The sequence below is a fragment of the Watersipora subatra genome, chromosome 9, assembly GCF_963576615.1.
Source record: "Watersipora subatra chromosome 9, tzWatSuba1.1, whole genome shotgun sequence".
In the NCBI taxonomy this organism is placed as follows: Eukaryota; Metazoa; Bryozoa; class Gymnolaemata; order Cheilostomatida; family Watersiporidae; genus Watersipora; species Watersipora subatra.
The window spans coordinates 11283635-11295965 of record NC_088716.1 but is presented as its reverse complement, the minus strand read 5'-3'; the positions used below and the strand labels follow the sequence as shown (position 1 = coordinate 11295965).

At 39.2% G+C, this 12331-nt stretch overlaps 2 protein-coding genes across 2 annotated transcripts in view; one reads left to right on the top strand and one right to left on the bottom strand.

Moving 5' to 3' along the window:
* LOC137403577 (BTB/POZ domain-containing protein 10-like) overlaps nucleotides 1-12331 on the bottom strand; it is a 28486-nt gene that overhangs the window by 6801 nt on the left and 9354 nt on the right. Inside the window, exons 3-4 of the mRNA XM_068089538.1 lie at nucleotides 5531-5673; nucleotides 151-385 (exon numbers count right to left, since the gene is read on the bottom strand). Of these exons, the coding sequence (XP_067945639.1) occupies nucleotides 151-385; nucleotides 5531-5673 (378 nt within the window). The remainder of the gene's footprint in view (nucleotides 1-150; nucleotides 386-5530; nucleotides 5674-12331) is intronic.
* LOC137404046 (uncharacterized abhydrolase domain-containing protein DDB_G0269086-like) lies at nucleotides 6171-10951 on the top strand. The gene is made up of 5 exons (XM_068090202.1): nucleotides 6171-6237; nucleotides 6985-8695; nucleotides 8925-9264; nucleotides 9354-10133; nucleotides 10223-10951. The coding sequence occupies exons 1-5, from the start codon at nucleotides 6171-6173 to the stop codon at nucleotides 10949-10951; spliced, it is 3627 nt and encodes a 1208-aa protein (XP_067946303.1).

Here is a 12331-nt window from a genome sequence, read left to right as displayed (position 1 = left end):
ACAGGTTTAGCAACTGCGCACTAAAAATTTCACAACTCACTATGCAACATTCTTCATATAGCATAAAAGAATCTGTTTTAGGGTTGCAACAGCTAGAGGAATAAAACTCATCAAAGCGGTAAGGAAAGGCAACTCCATCCGATTGCACACCTGCCCAGCATCGTGTTTGGTTTAGATCTTAGAACATCCAAGTCAACACAAAATCTTGTGTTGTCGACGACGATGTTGACCCTCGTCGCCGTGAGAGAGGACTTGCTGCTCGTGCTTGTCAGTGAGCTGGAGGCACGTACAGTCACCTCCGTGTATGTGCTGCGAGGGATGCCGCTACCATACGAGTCACGTCTCGGTCTCGTTGAGCTATCCATCACTGGAATGTTTGACACCCCTACAAGTATGGAGTAGCAGGTGAAAACAAGGAAATCCTAGCAACAGTATAGCCAGACTCTAAACAGGATTGATTAGCATGCAATCCTCAGACTGTAATGGTAGTGTTTAATAACAAGTACAAACATGGTTTTATATTAATATTTAATATTGGCTCCAACACACTCTAGAGACAGAGTAACGAGCTACAATAGCAGGATCATCTCACCACTGACTACATAATTCCTCATAGACCTCTTCTTATCCAATATATATGTGATGAACACACCAACTGAATAATATGATATGACTAGCTGTGCCACCCGGCGTTGCCCGAGTAATAAAAAGTCTGGACAGAAAATTGATTTGTATTTAACATATAACAACACTTACTATTCTAACTTTCAAACTACATATCATGAGAGAAATGTTTTGTGTAGTTGAAATAAATTGAGAAAAAAAAACTGTAGGTTTTAAAACTTTGTCAAACAACTGTAACTTTCAAGCTGTTAGCCAGGTACGTTGCCAATGGAAAATTCTAGTAAGCCGCTTAATAAGATAGGCTTTGAGTGGCGGTAAGCCTTGACTTTGCGTCTGCATTGTTTTCCAACTACAACTATTCTAATAATTGCTATAACCGGACAATCAAACCTAGAATACACATACGGACATACTTTGAGAAATATATATATACTGTAGATGTATATTATGTTTTACAAGCAGACATACTTGTCATTGCCCAGGTGAAAAATAAAACTTCAATTTCTAATTTTTATTCCTATTCTTATGTCTGCTCAGCAAATATTTGTATCATTATATTTTTTGTTTACTCTCAGCAGCCCAATGGTATTGCGCAATACTACGTAGCATCAAAACATCTTGTCTGTTCCTAATGCCCCTTACTCCAAAATTTTCATGCCTAAAACTTGGGGGAGTAACAAAGAACGCACATGCAAATTGCAGCCCATTCAGTTATAAGGAAGTTAAGGAATATAAGAAACACACACAAACAAACACACGTATGAATTTTCCAAAAGTGACTCTGCATTCTCAACTCAAGAAATTAATTTTATCTGATATTTGCTTCACATGTCAAAGCAGTTGTAAGTTGGAGCAAATAATCCTATAAGAATACATTGTAGTTTGTTTCATTCATTCCAGAGCAAAGAAACAAAGACGACCACTTCATGAAATTACATACAGCATTGAAACAATAAAATTATACAAAACCCCGTGAAAACCTAAAATATATGTAAAACTCAATCGATCCAGTAATAAACAGTAAAAGGAGGTTTTATTAGTTTCTTTTAGAGAAGCGTGAACGAGAGAGCAGGTGGGTGCTTAATAAGACTTTTGTCCGTATACTTACTTTTTCGTTTGCCTTTTATTCTATTTAATTTATGTGCCAGGCTAATAGCAAGTGGCAGACAACTATCATTACCTCTCATTGTTTATAAGCCGATTTTTAATACCCGGGCAACGCCGGGTAGCACAGCTAGTATAAATATAAATGACTGTAGTAGCAGTGACTGTGAAATATGTAAAACAGGGTACTGTGTTTAGTTCTTTTTATGTTGTAACATCTGATTACCTACTCAACTATCATGAAATAAAAGTTCAATGTATTTTTTTAATAGTCAAGTGTAAATTTCTCTTACTTGCTACAATAATAAAATATAGGACACTTACTCATGCCTTTTAATATAACAGCTCGAAACACCCGCCGTTATTGAACCCAGGTTATGCCTAGTGGTACGATAACAATGTAATACTGTTCGATAGTTTCCACAAATGATTTACAGGTTCATTTCGCAATACGACTAGAAACTACAAGATTAAGTTTAGTCAGATCAGATTAATAATGTACGCTACATGTATTTGTTACCATTTCAGCTCACTGAGCCGGTTGGTAGTGTTCAAGGATTTATTTGCTGTCTAAATAGGTTTAGCAAAGTTTTGGGTAGTTTGTCATTTGGTTCAAAAACTTGTCCTATTAATTATTTACCAAAAACTCAATTTGTGAATTCTAGGGAGATAACTCCTACCATGTTAGGAATATTATTATTGTATTTACACAAACATTAACAAATTAACAGAGTGTTTTCTTGGACATGTATATTTTTATTTTTATTATTCATTACATTAAATATTTAACAATTGTTGTCTCAACTTCTACTTCGAAAGATAAAAAAGTGATAGAATTTTAATCGAAACATTAGAGTACTTTTGAATTTCCGTACGAGAAAACCAACATTCACATGCCTTGACATTGCAATTTGTTCTGAATAAACCTAAAATGTATATTTTGTCGATAAATGTATGAAGGAGTCAAACAAGCCTAAATATTATTTTGAAAAAAGTGTTAACTGCAGCAAACTGCAGGTAACTCAGCTAGTTTCTAATATATCAAGGATTGTTCTAGAATCTACTAGAACTCCAAATATGAGTCAATGCTGCAAAAATCATGATTAATATTGGAAATTGACTTATTTCACCTTTACACCTACACTTTCAAGAATATAACACAATACGAATTACACTGACAACAAAACATCCTGTATCAATACTTTTTACAGTGCTGAGATAGTGCTGATTCATCCCTTACTTCGCAGCCAAAATGTAGAGATTCAAGTCGTTACTCGTGAATCTTTCAGATTACACTGAAAACCTGAGAAAATATTTGACTCTATACCAGGAAAAATTTCTCAATTTTTCAAAACAGTAAACAGCCTTGCACCTAACTAGCTGGTACGGACATATTCTTATGCAAAAGCAATTTTAATATCATGTAAATTTTCAAAGGATGAAAAGGCAGACTGGAGACATGAATTATAAACACTCATTATAATGAATGCATCTTTGACTATATCAGCCTGACAGTTGTAGAGGTGATTTAGCTCGACTTTTTACTTTGGATATCCCGGTAGCTCATCTCCAATGAGGCAGTGTTGAGAACAATATGTTTGTTTAGAATAGTCTAAATTCAAGACAACATGTGTTATTATATTAATTTTTTTTTCTTTTATCACTTTATTGACAATAAGTTCATTTCAAACAAATGTTTTCCAAAATATGCCATACAAGAATCATGTAACAAAAAAGGGCAACAATCATCCAATAAAATCAAATAAATGGTTTGATATATAACATTTAAAATACCTTTCTCTGTTAAGAGGATGGATATTATGTGAAACATTGTTAAAGGAGCTATTGATAGTATTTTAAAGATAGTTGTTGGTTGCATGAAATTTGCTCGTATCATGTAAGTCGAAAACCTGCATATTTTTTTGCTCAAAAAATGAGGACGCAATCCATAAAAGATCTTGAAACCTGTAATTAATAAAATTGAAAAGATACAATAAAATCAACCCATTTTAAATCTGCAGCTTCTCCAAGCCCTTCACACATCAATAGAGTTGACATACAGTGAAAGAGACCAGTTGGCACAAGTGAATAGAGCAGACAACTCCGCAGCAGTATGACCATGCGAATGACTTAGCTTGGCAATCGTGGAGGAAGATGAATGAGATGAATGTGATTATGTAAATTGTTACACGAGGCGTGTGATTAGTAGGGCAGATCAATACTAATATTACAGGAGCCAGAGGAGGTTACCGCTGACCCCATAAACACACACGGCTGCCCCAAACAACACTAACCAGACATAGCAGGTTATGTTGATTCCAGACTCTATTAACTACGCTAAACTGACGGTGTCACACGCCTAATGAACAGCCTACTCAATGAAAAGAGAAAGCCAGAGGCCTTAAAAAGGAATAAAAGGCCTATTGACACTCTGTTATACAGTAAACAGAAGCATCCTGCCTGGAGAGAGGCGTGAGGTAAGTAGCCCTAGGAAATGGACAGTTTATTGTGGGGGCGGCCAACTTATGGTCATAGCACAAAGACTCCAATTCCCTCCTCTGCTAAACAATCTTTTCGGGTCTGGAGGTATGACACGATTGCTGGCCCAAACTACCAACACGTTTTAACACGATCTTCTGGACTACGCTCATGTGAAATAATCCTAGCACCTCCATTCTTGCCACTCGCAAGCATTGTTTATGTCAGCAGCCACTGACCTATGAATTACCGGGGTTCAAACCTCACATGTAGAACATTGTGTAAAAGTTAATAGCTGAATTCTGAGTCATGCTATTAAATGGCCGAGTTACAGCTGAGGAATATTTTGGGATCATCTCCCTTGCACCCCCTTTGATTATTTTTAAAATATCAGTCTTTTGAAGACTATTGCAATAAAGGTTTACAGTACGCTACTTGGCCATTAGTAATTTATTAAAAGGATTATGTGTTATAGCACTTCCAGGTACAGTCCAATATTGGCTTATCATCACTTATGGTTACAAATTTTTAGTCACTCAACATAAAGTTTAAGCAAATTTTGAAGTAATTTCCATTGTATGACATCTAAAAGTTCTCAAAACTACAGTTTTGTACGTAAATACTAAAACCAAAACAAAAGGGATTAACAATTTTTAAATGAAATTAATTTAAATAATACCTAGTATAAATTAGAGTTATGTACAAAGTATACTTTCATTCCTCATTCTATTATTGAACCCACGTATTGATAAATCTACACGCCCATTCATGTATCTTCAAGGTAAAATATAAATACGTGTAAAATCCATTTTTTACCAATTATACTTTATTAATATAGTTGTTATCTGTAATTTAGGTTTTTACATTTATATCTCAACGTAGTTTTGTGTTAATCCTATATGTAATTATTTGATGCATTTATCATCGCTTATTACAATATAAAACAGTTCACACAAAATTCAACAAATGCTAATATGAATATTTACTCTAATATACCATGGTTTCAGGATATAAATCAAAGCACCAAATAACACTTTAACTCCTATAGCTTTAAATCAAATTTAAACTTAGACTTCAAATTTAGATTTTAAAAAACTTAAAAAGGCTTAAAAACCGCATAACTAACATCTAATTTGTAGATAAATGTTGATTGTTCAGTCATGAAACAGCGGACTGCTACCCCAGGAGGATAAACTTGACAAATATGAACACCTTCTACTTTTATAACCGAAAAGTGTTAGAAGTTCCGAGGCAGCTGGTAAACTTGAAGCCAAAAAGACCAACAAGACAGCGAAAGAGATAAATGGGTCAGCTAGAATCTTACCCGCAGACATTCTCGAGTCTGACGGAACTTTCTTGAGCACACCGTGCAGTTCCTCTCCCCCACTAGCCTCAGAGTTCTCGCAGGATGTTCTGTTAACGAGGATTGGTTTGGTCTTGCTACCACCTCCAATGCCGGCAGGGATCCTGGAGAAGCACAAACTACACTGTCACATGCTGCACAGCACAAGGAACAACGCTAGCTCCTAGCCCTTCAGCTACGCATCTCCGTGTGATTAATTATTAACCATACTAGAGTAAACCTAAGCGTGTCAGTAAATAGTTAGCCTTTGTTCTAAGAAAGGTCTTGAAAGCCGTAGCTGCGGGTGGGAGCGGTGTGAGCTGCAGTGGCGTCGTGTACAGACCATTGAACAAATAGTTACAGAAAAATAGTAATCAATGAACGGGGCATGTAGATACCAGGCAACTAAGTATGAGGTAATTCCAGGACAGCTACCTTGCCCTAACACTTCAGCATCACACTTGTATATGTGTTGATGAGAAACAAGTTCTCATTTCATCCCCTTATATGTTCGCTCCAATCGAAATATACCAAGTAAATTATCATCCTTATAGACAGGCTAACAGAACACCTTCATTAGAAATCTCAACGATGCGGGCTTAATGTACGCACTGAAGCTGAAATGGAGTTCAAAGAGGTCAATGCTCAGAGTAGTGGGAGTGAAAGGTTAATGGAGGTCATACAGAGAGGTCATTAACACATAAAGAGAAATCAGATCCCTAATCAGATCATAAGAAAGTCGCATAGGAATACAGGCGTAACCGTCTATGCAAAATTTCTCCTTTGCATACACCCTACACAAGAATTCTTCCTCCTATTAAAAATACTTGGAGACACACTTCTATGCAGCCTGAGACCATATGCAACTCCAAAACTTTGAGATAGTTGTTGTACGAAGGACACAGTTCAGCTTAACAGCTAAATGACTGCTACAATTACAGCGTTACAATTACATTTATAACAGCTAAAATTTATTATTTCAAATCATATATTTTAAATGAAATAATTTATATATTGCATTTTCAACAAAAATTCAAATTGTGTTAAATTAAATTGGAAAACACAGTCCAAAGCTCTACTTAAAAAATTAACCACCCTGAAAAATGCTTTGTACGTCAAACTGGTCATAATTTAATGTAGGACGGTTTTGACACGCAAAGCAAATTTCAGGGTTCAAATAATCTTATTAGAACACGTTGTCTTTCTCCTAATTCGCTGCGGAGCTCAAAAAACAACAATAGATGCAATTTACAAAATGTTTTATACATGTATAAACAAAATATGTATAAAAATGTTTTTATAAAACATGTTTTTATACATGTTTTATAAAAAATATGTATAAACATGTTTTTACATGTTTTTATATCATGTAACAGTAAAATTAATGCATGATATAAATTATACGTGAACTAATTAATATGTATTACCAATACTAGTATTAATACTTGTCCGTGGGACGCGTGACAAAAATAGGCTCAGCGATGCAGAGGTTCAGGAGGTAAAGTGTAGCAATGCAGAGGTTCAGGAGGTAGAGTACAGCAATGCAAAGGATCAGGAGGTAGAGTGTAGCAATACAGAGGGACAGGGGGTAGAGTGTAGCAATACAGAAGTTCAGGGGGTAGAGTGCAGCAATACAGAGGTTCAGGAGGTAGAGTGTAGCAATGCAGAGGCTCAGGAAGTAAAGTGTAGCAATGCAGAGGTTCAGGAGCTAGAGTGTAGCAATACAGAGGTTCAGGAGGTAGAGTGTAGCAATGCAGAGGCTCAGGAGGTAGAGTCCAGCAATGCAGAGGCTCAGGAAGTAAAGTGTAGCAATGCAGAGGTTCAGGGGGTAGAGTGTAGCAATACAGAGGTTCAGGAGGTAGAGTGTAGCAATACAGAGGTTCAGGAGGTAGAGTGTAGCAATACAGAAGTTCAGGAGGTAGAGTCCAGCAATGCAGAGGTTCAGGAGGTAGAGTGTAGCAATGCAGAGGTTCAGGAGGTAGAGTGCAGCAATACAGAGGTTCAGGAGGTAGAGTGTAGCAATACAGAGGTTCAGGAGGTAGAGTGTAGCAATACAGAAGTTCAGGAGGTAGAGTCCAGCAATGCAGAGGTTCAGGAGGTAGAGTGTAACAATGCAGAGGTTCAGGAGGTAGAGTGCAGCAATACAGAGGTTCAGGAGGTAGAGTGTAGCAATACAGAGGTTCAGGAGGTAGAATGTAGCAATACAGAAGTTCAGGAGGTAGAGTCCAGCAATGCAGAGGTTCAGGAGGTAGAGTGTAACAATGCAGAGGTTCAGGAGGTAGAGTGCAGCAATACAGAGGTTCAGGAGGTAGAGTGTAGCAATACAGAGGTTCAGGGGGTAGAGTGTAGCAATACAGAGGTTCAGGAGGTAGAGTGTAGCAATACAGAGGTTCAGGGGGTAGAGTGTAGCAATACAGAGGTTCAGGAGGTAGAGTGTAGCAATACAGAGGTTCAGGGGGTAGAGTGTAGCAATGCAGAGGTTCAGGAGGTAGAGTGTAGCAATGCAGAGGTTCAGGAGGTAGAGTGTAGCAATACAGAGGTTCAGGAGGTAGAGTGTAGCAATACAGAAGTTCAGGAGGTAGAGTGTAGCAATACAGAAGTTCAGGAGGTAGAGTGTAACAATGCAGAGGTTCAGGAGGTAGAGTGCAGCAATACAGAGGTTCAGGAGGTAGAGTGTAGCAATACAGAGGTTCAGGGGGTAGAGTGTAGCAATACAGAGGTTCAGGAGGTAGAGTGTAGCAATACAGAGGTTCAGGGGGTAGAGTGTAGCAATGCAGAGGCTCAGGAGGTAGAGTGTAGTAATGCAGAGGTTCAGGAGGTAGAGTGTAGCAATGCAGAGGCTCAGGGGGTAGAGTGTAGCAATGCAGAGGCTCAGGAGGTAGAGTGTAGTAATGCAGAGGTTCAGAAGGTTGAGTGTAGCAATGCAGAGGCTCAGGAGGTAGAGTGTGGCAATACAGAGGTTCAGGAGGTAGAGTGTAGCAATACAGAGGTTCAGGGGGTAAAGTGTAGCAATGCAGAGGCTCAGGAGGTAGAGTGTAGTAATGCAGAGGTTCAGAAGGTAGAGTGTACCAATACAGAAGTTCAGGAGGTAGAGTGTAGCAATACAGAGGTTCAGGAGCTAGAGTGTAGCAATACAGAAGTTCAGGGGTAGAGTGTAACGATGCAGAGGTTCAGGAGGTAGAGTCCAGCAATGCAGAGGTTCAGGAGGTAGAGTGTAGCAATGCAGAGGCTCAGGGGGTAGAGTGTAGTAATGCAGAGGTTCAGGGGGTAGAGTGTAGCAATGCAGAGGCTCAGGAGGTAGAGTGTAGCAATACAGAGGTTCAGGTGGTAGAGTGTAGCAATACAGAGGTTCAGGAGCTAGAGTGTAGCAATACAGAAGTTCAGGGGTAGAGTGTAACGATGCAGAGGTTCAGGAGGTAGAGTCCAGCAATGCAGAGGATCAGGAGGTAGAGTGTAGCAATGCAGAGGTTCAGGAGGTAGAGTGCAGCAATGCAGAGGTTCAGGGGGTAGAATGTAGCAATACAGAGGTTCAGGAGGTAGAGTGTAGCAATGCAGAGGCTCAGGAGGTAGAGTGTAGCAATACAGAGGTTCAGGAGCTAGAGTGTAGCAATACAGAGGTTCAGGAGCTAGAGTGTAGCAATACAGAAATTCAGGGGGTAGAGTGTAACAATGCAGAGGTTCAGGAGGTAGAGTCCAGCAATGCAGAGGATCAGGAGGTAGAGTGTAGCAATACAGAGGTTCAGGAGCTAGAGTGTAGCAATACAGAAGTTCAGGGGTAGAGTGTAACGATGCAGAGGTTCAGGAGGTAGAGTCCAGCAATGCAGAGGATCAGGAGGTAGAGTGTAGCAATGCAGAGGCTCAGGAGGTAGAGTGTAGTAATGCAGAGGTTCAGGGGGTAGAGTGTAGCAATGCAGAGGTTCAGGAGGTAGAGTGTAGCAATACAGAAATTCAGGGGGTAGAGTGTAACAATGCAGAGGTTCAGGAGGTAGAGTGTAGCAATACAGAAATTCAGGGGGTAGAGTGTAACAATGCAGAGGTTCAGGAGGTAGAGTCCAGCAATGCAGAGGTTCAGGAGGTAGAGTGTAGCAATACAGAGGATCAGGAGGTAGAGTGTAGCAATGCAGAGGCTCAGGAGGTAGAGTGTAGTAATGCAGAGGTTCAGGAGGTAGAGTGTAGCAATACAGAAATTCAGGGGGTAGAGTGTAACAATGCAGAGGTTCAGGAGGTAGAGTCCAGCAATGCAGAGGTTCAGGAAGTAAAGTGTAGCAATGCAGAGGTTCAGGAGGTAGAGTACAGCAATGCAAAGGATCAGGAGGTAGAGTGTAGCAATGCAGAGGTTCAGGAGGTAGAGTGTAGCAATGCAGAGGTTCAGGAGGTAGGGTGTAAAAATACAGAGGTTCAGGGGGTAGAGTGTAACAATGCAGAGGTTCAGGAGGTAGAGTGCAGCAATGCAGAGGTTCAGAAGCTAGAGTGTAGCAATACAGAGGTTCAGGAGGTAGAGTGTAGCAATACAGAAGTTCAGGGGGTAGAGTGTAACGATGCAGAGGATCAGGAGGTAGAGTGTAGCAATACAGAGGTTCAGGAGGTAGAGTGTAGCAATACAGAGGTTCAGGAGCTAGAGTGTAGCAATACAGAAGTTCAGGGGTAGAGTGTAGCAAAGCAGAGGTTCAGGAGGTAGAGTGTAGCAATGCAGAGGATCAGGAGGTAGAGTGTAGCAATGCAGAGGCTCAGGAGGTAGAGTGTAGTAATGCAGAGGTTCAGGAGGTAGAGTGTAGCAATACAGAAATTCAGGGGGTAGAGTGTAACAATGCAGAGGTTCAGGAGCTAGAGTCCAGCAATGCAGAGGTTCAGGAGGTAAAGTGTAGCAATGCAGAGGTTCAGGAGGTAGAGTACAGCAATGCAAAGGATCAGGAGGTAGAGTGTAGCAATGCAGAGGTTCAGGAGGTAGAGTGTAGCAATGCAGAGGTTCAGGAGGTAGGGTGTAAAAATACAGAGGTTCAGGGGGTAGAGTGTAACAATGCAGAGGTTCAGGAGGTAGAGTGCAGCAATGCAGAGGTTCAGAAGCTAGAGTGTAGCAATACAGAGGTTCAGGAGGTAGAGTGTAGCAATGCAGAGGATCAGGGGGTAGAGTGTAGCAATACAGAAGTTCAGGGGGTAGAGTGTAACGATGCAGAGGATCAGGAGGTAGAGTGTAGCAATGCAGAGGTTCAGGAGGTAGGGTGTAAAAATACAGAGGTTCAGCGGGTAGAGTGTAACAATGCAGAGGTTCAGGAGGTAGAGTGCAGCAATGCAGAGGTTCAGGAGCTAGAGTGCAGCAATGCAGAGGTTCAGGTGCTAGAGTGTAGCAATACAGAGTTTCAGGAGGTAGAGTGTAGCAATGCAGAGGTACAGGAGGTAGAGTGAATACTAACTTACTCTAATTTACATTATATATAGTTTAACTAAGTTAATACAATTTCCTATTTTTAAATTTTATTTTTTAAAACATGTCAAGTTTTTTATTTTTACTCACAAATCTATTGTTTTGAGAAATTTTGGAGGTCAATCGCTGGAAATTACTTCAATGATGAGACAAATATTCCCTCCAATTTTATTTCAGATGTTGCAAAACTCATATGCAGGAGCGATCTTAAGTTGAGGTTTGACTGTATCAATTTGATATGATCAGCTGCGGTAGAAAGTACAACATAAATTCAAAATGAATGCCACATACAATTACAGTTAAGAAAAAAAATTATACTTTCCCAGACAACATACACATGCCACACATCAATCTCATTCGATGTGTTGTCTACATCATATCATTTTTTAGTTTCTAAATACAATCAATAGACAAGAATATCATTTTGAGCTAAGATAAACACTATAGCATGAAAATATCTGCTTTAAGACAGAAGTATTTCAGAAAACACATAGTATTAGGAGCAGACAACTCCAAATATTCAGTAAATAATATCACCTAATCATAGTGGTTTTGCGTATCTGCAGTTGTCTCTCTCACAAAAGCTATAATCAAACTAACAAAAAGGCTAAAAAGCAAAAAGGTTTCGCCTTTTTATTTGTATGGTTAGGAATGTTCAACGCCCATGAAATCCAGCAAACTATTCGCAGGTTCAACTAATTTCTTATTTTTGGTTGATTGCCAAGTTGCGTCTTTATTTTCAGGTCTGACACAAGTAATCTACGTACATACTCGGTATGTTTATATGGATCCATGCTTATTCCTTCTGACTCTGTGAATAGATGGCGATGTAAAGATAAACAGGAGTACACAGCAGGTCAGAATGCAAGCTTTAATTTATTGAAATATTAATGAAAAATAGTGAACACATAGATTTTGATGAGGTATCATGAAATGCTCAATTTAAAAACCAACAAATCACTTTTTTGATCAACCCAGTAGAAATTGTACATAGTAACAATAGAGTTAACTATTCCATCTATAAAAATCCCAGGAGTCTCGTAATAACTACAAAAACTCACCTTCAAAAACCTAATGACTGAAAGCATTGAATGATCAACACCATATTATAACAACAAACATTAAAAGAAGAGATGGAGTAATTAGCAGAAACTAGAGAGAACACTTCAAGACAACCTCAAATTACAGCTCCGCTAGATTCAGGCTGGTTGAGAACAGAACAATACATCTAACAAGCACTGACAACGAATAATGGGCATTTGAATATGAACCAAACAACTAGCCAATGCCACGATATTTCTTCGCATTTCTATGGAGTGATGGGCAACTTAACAGGATTAAGTAGACAACTCCAAATCTAC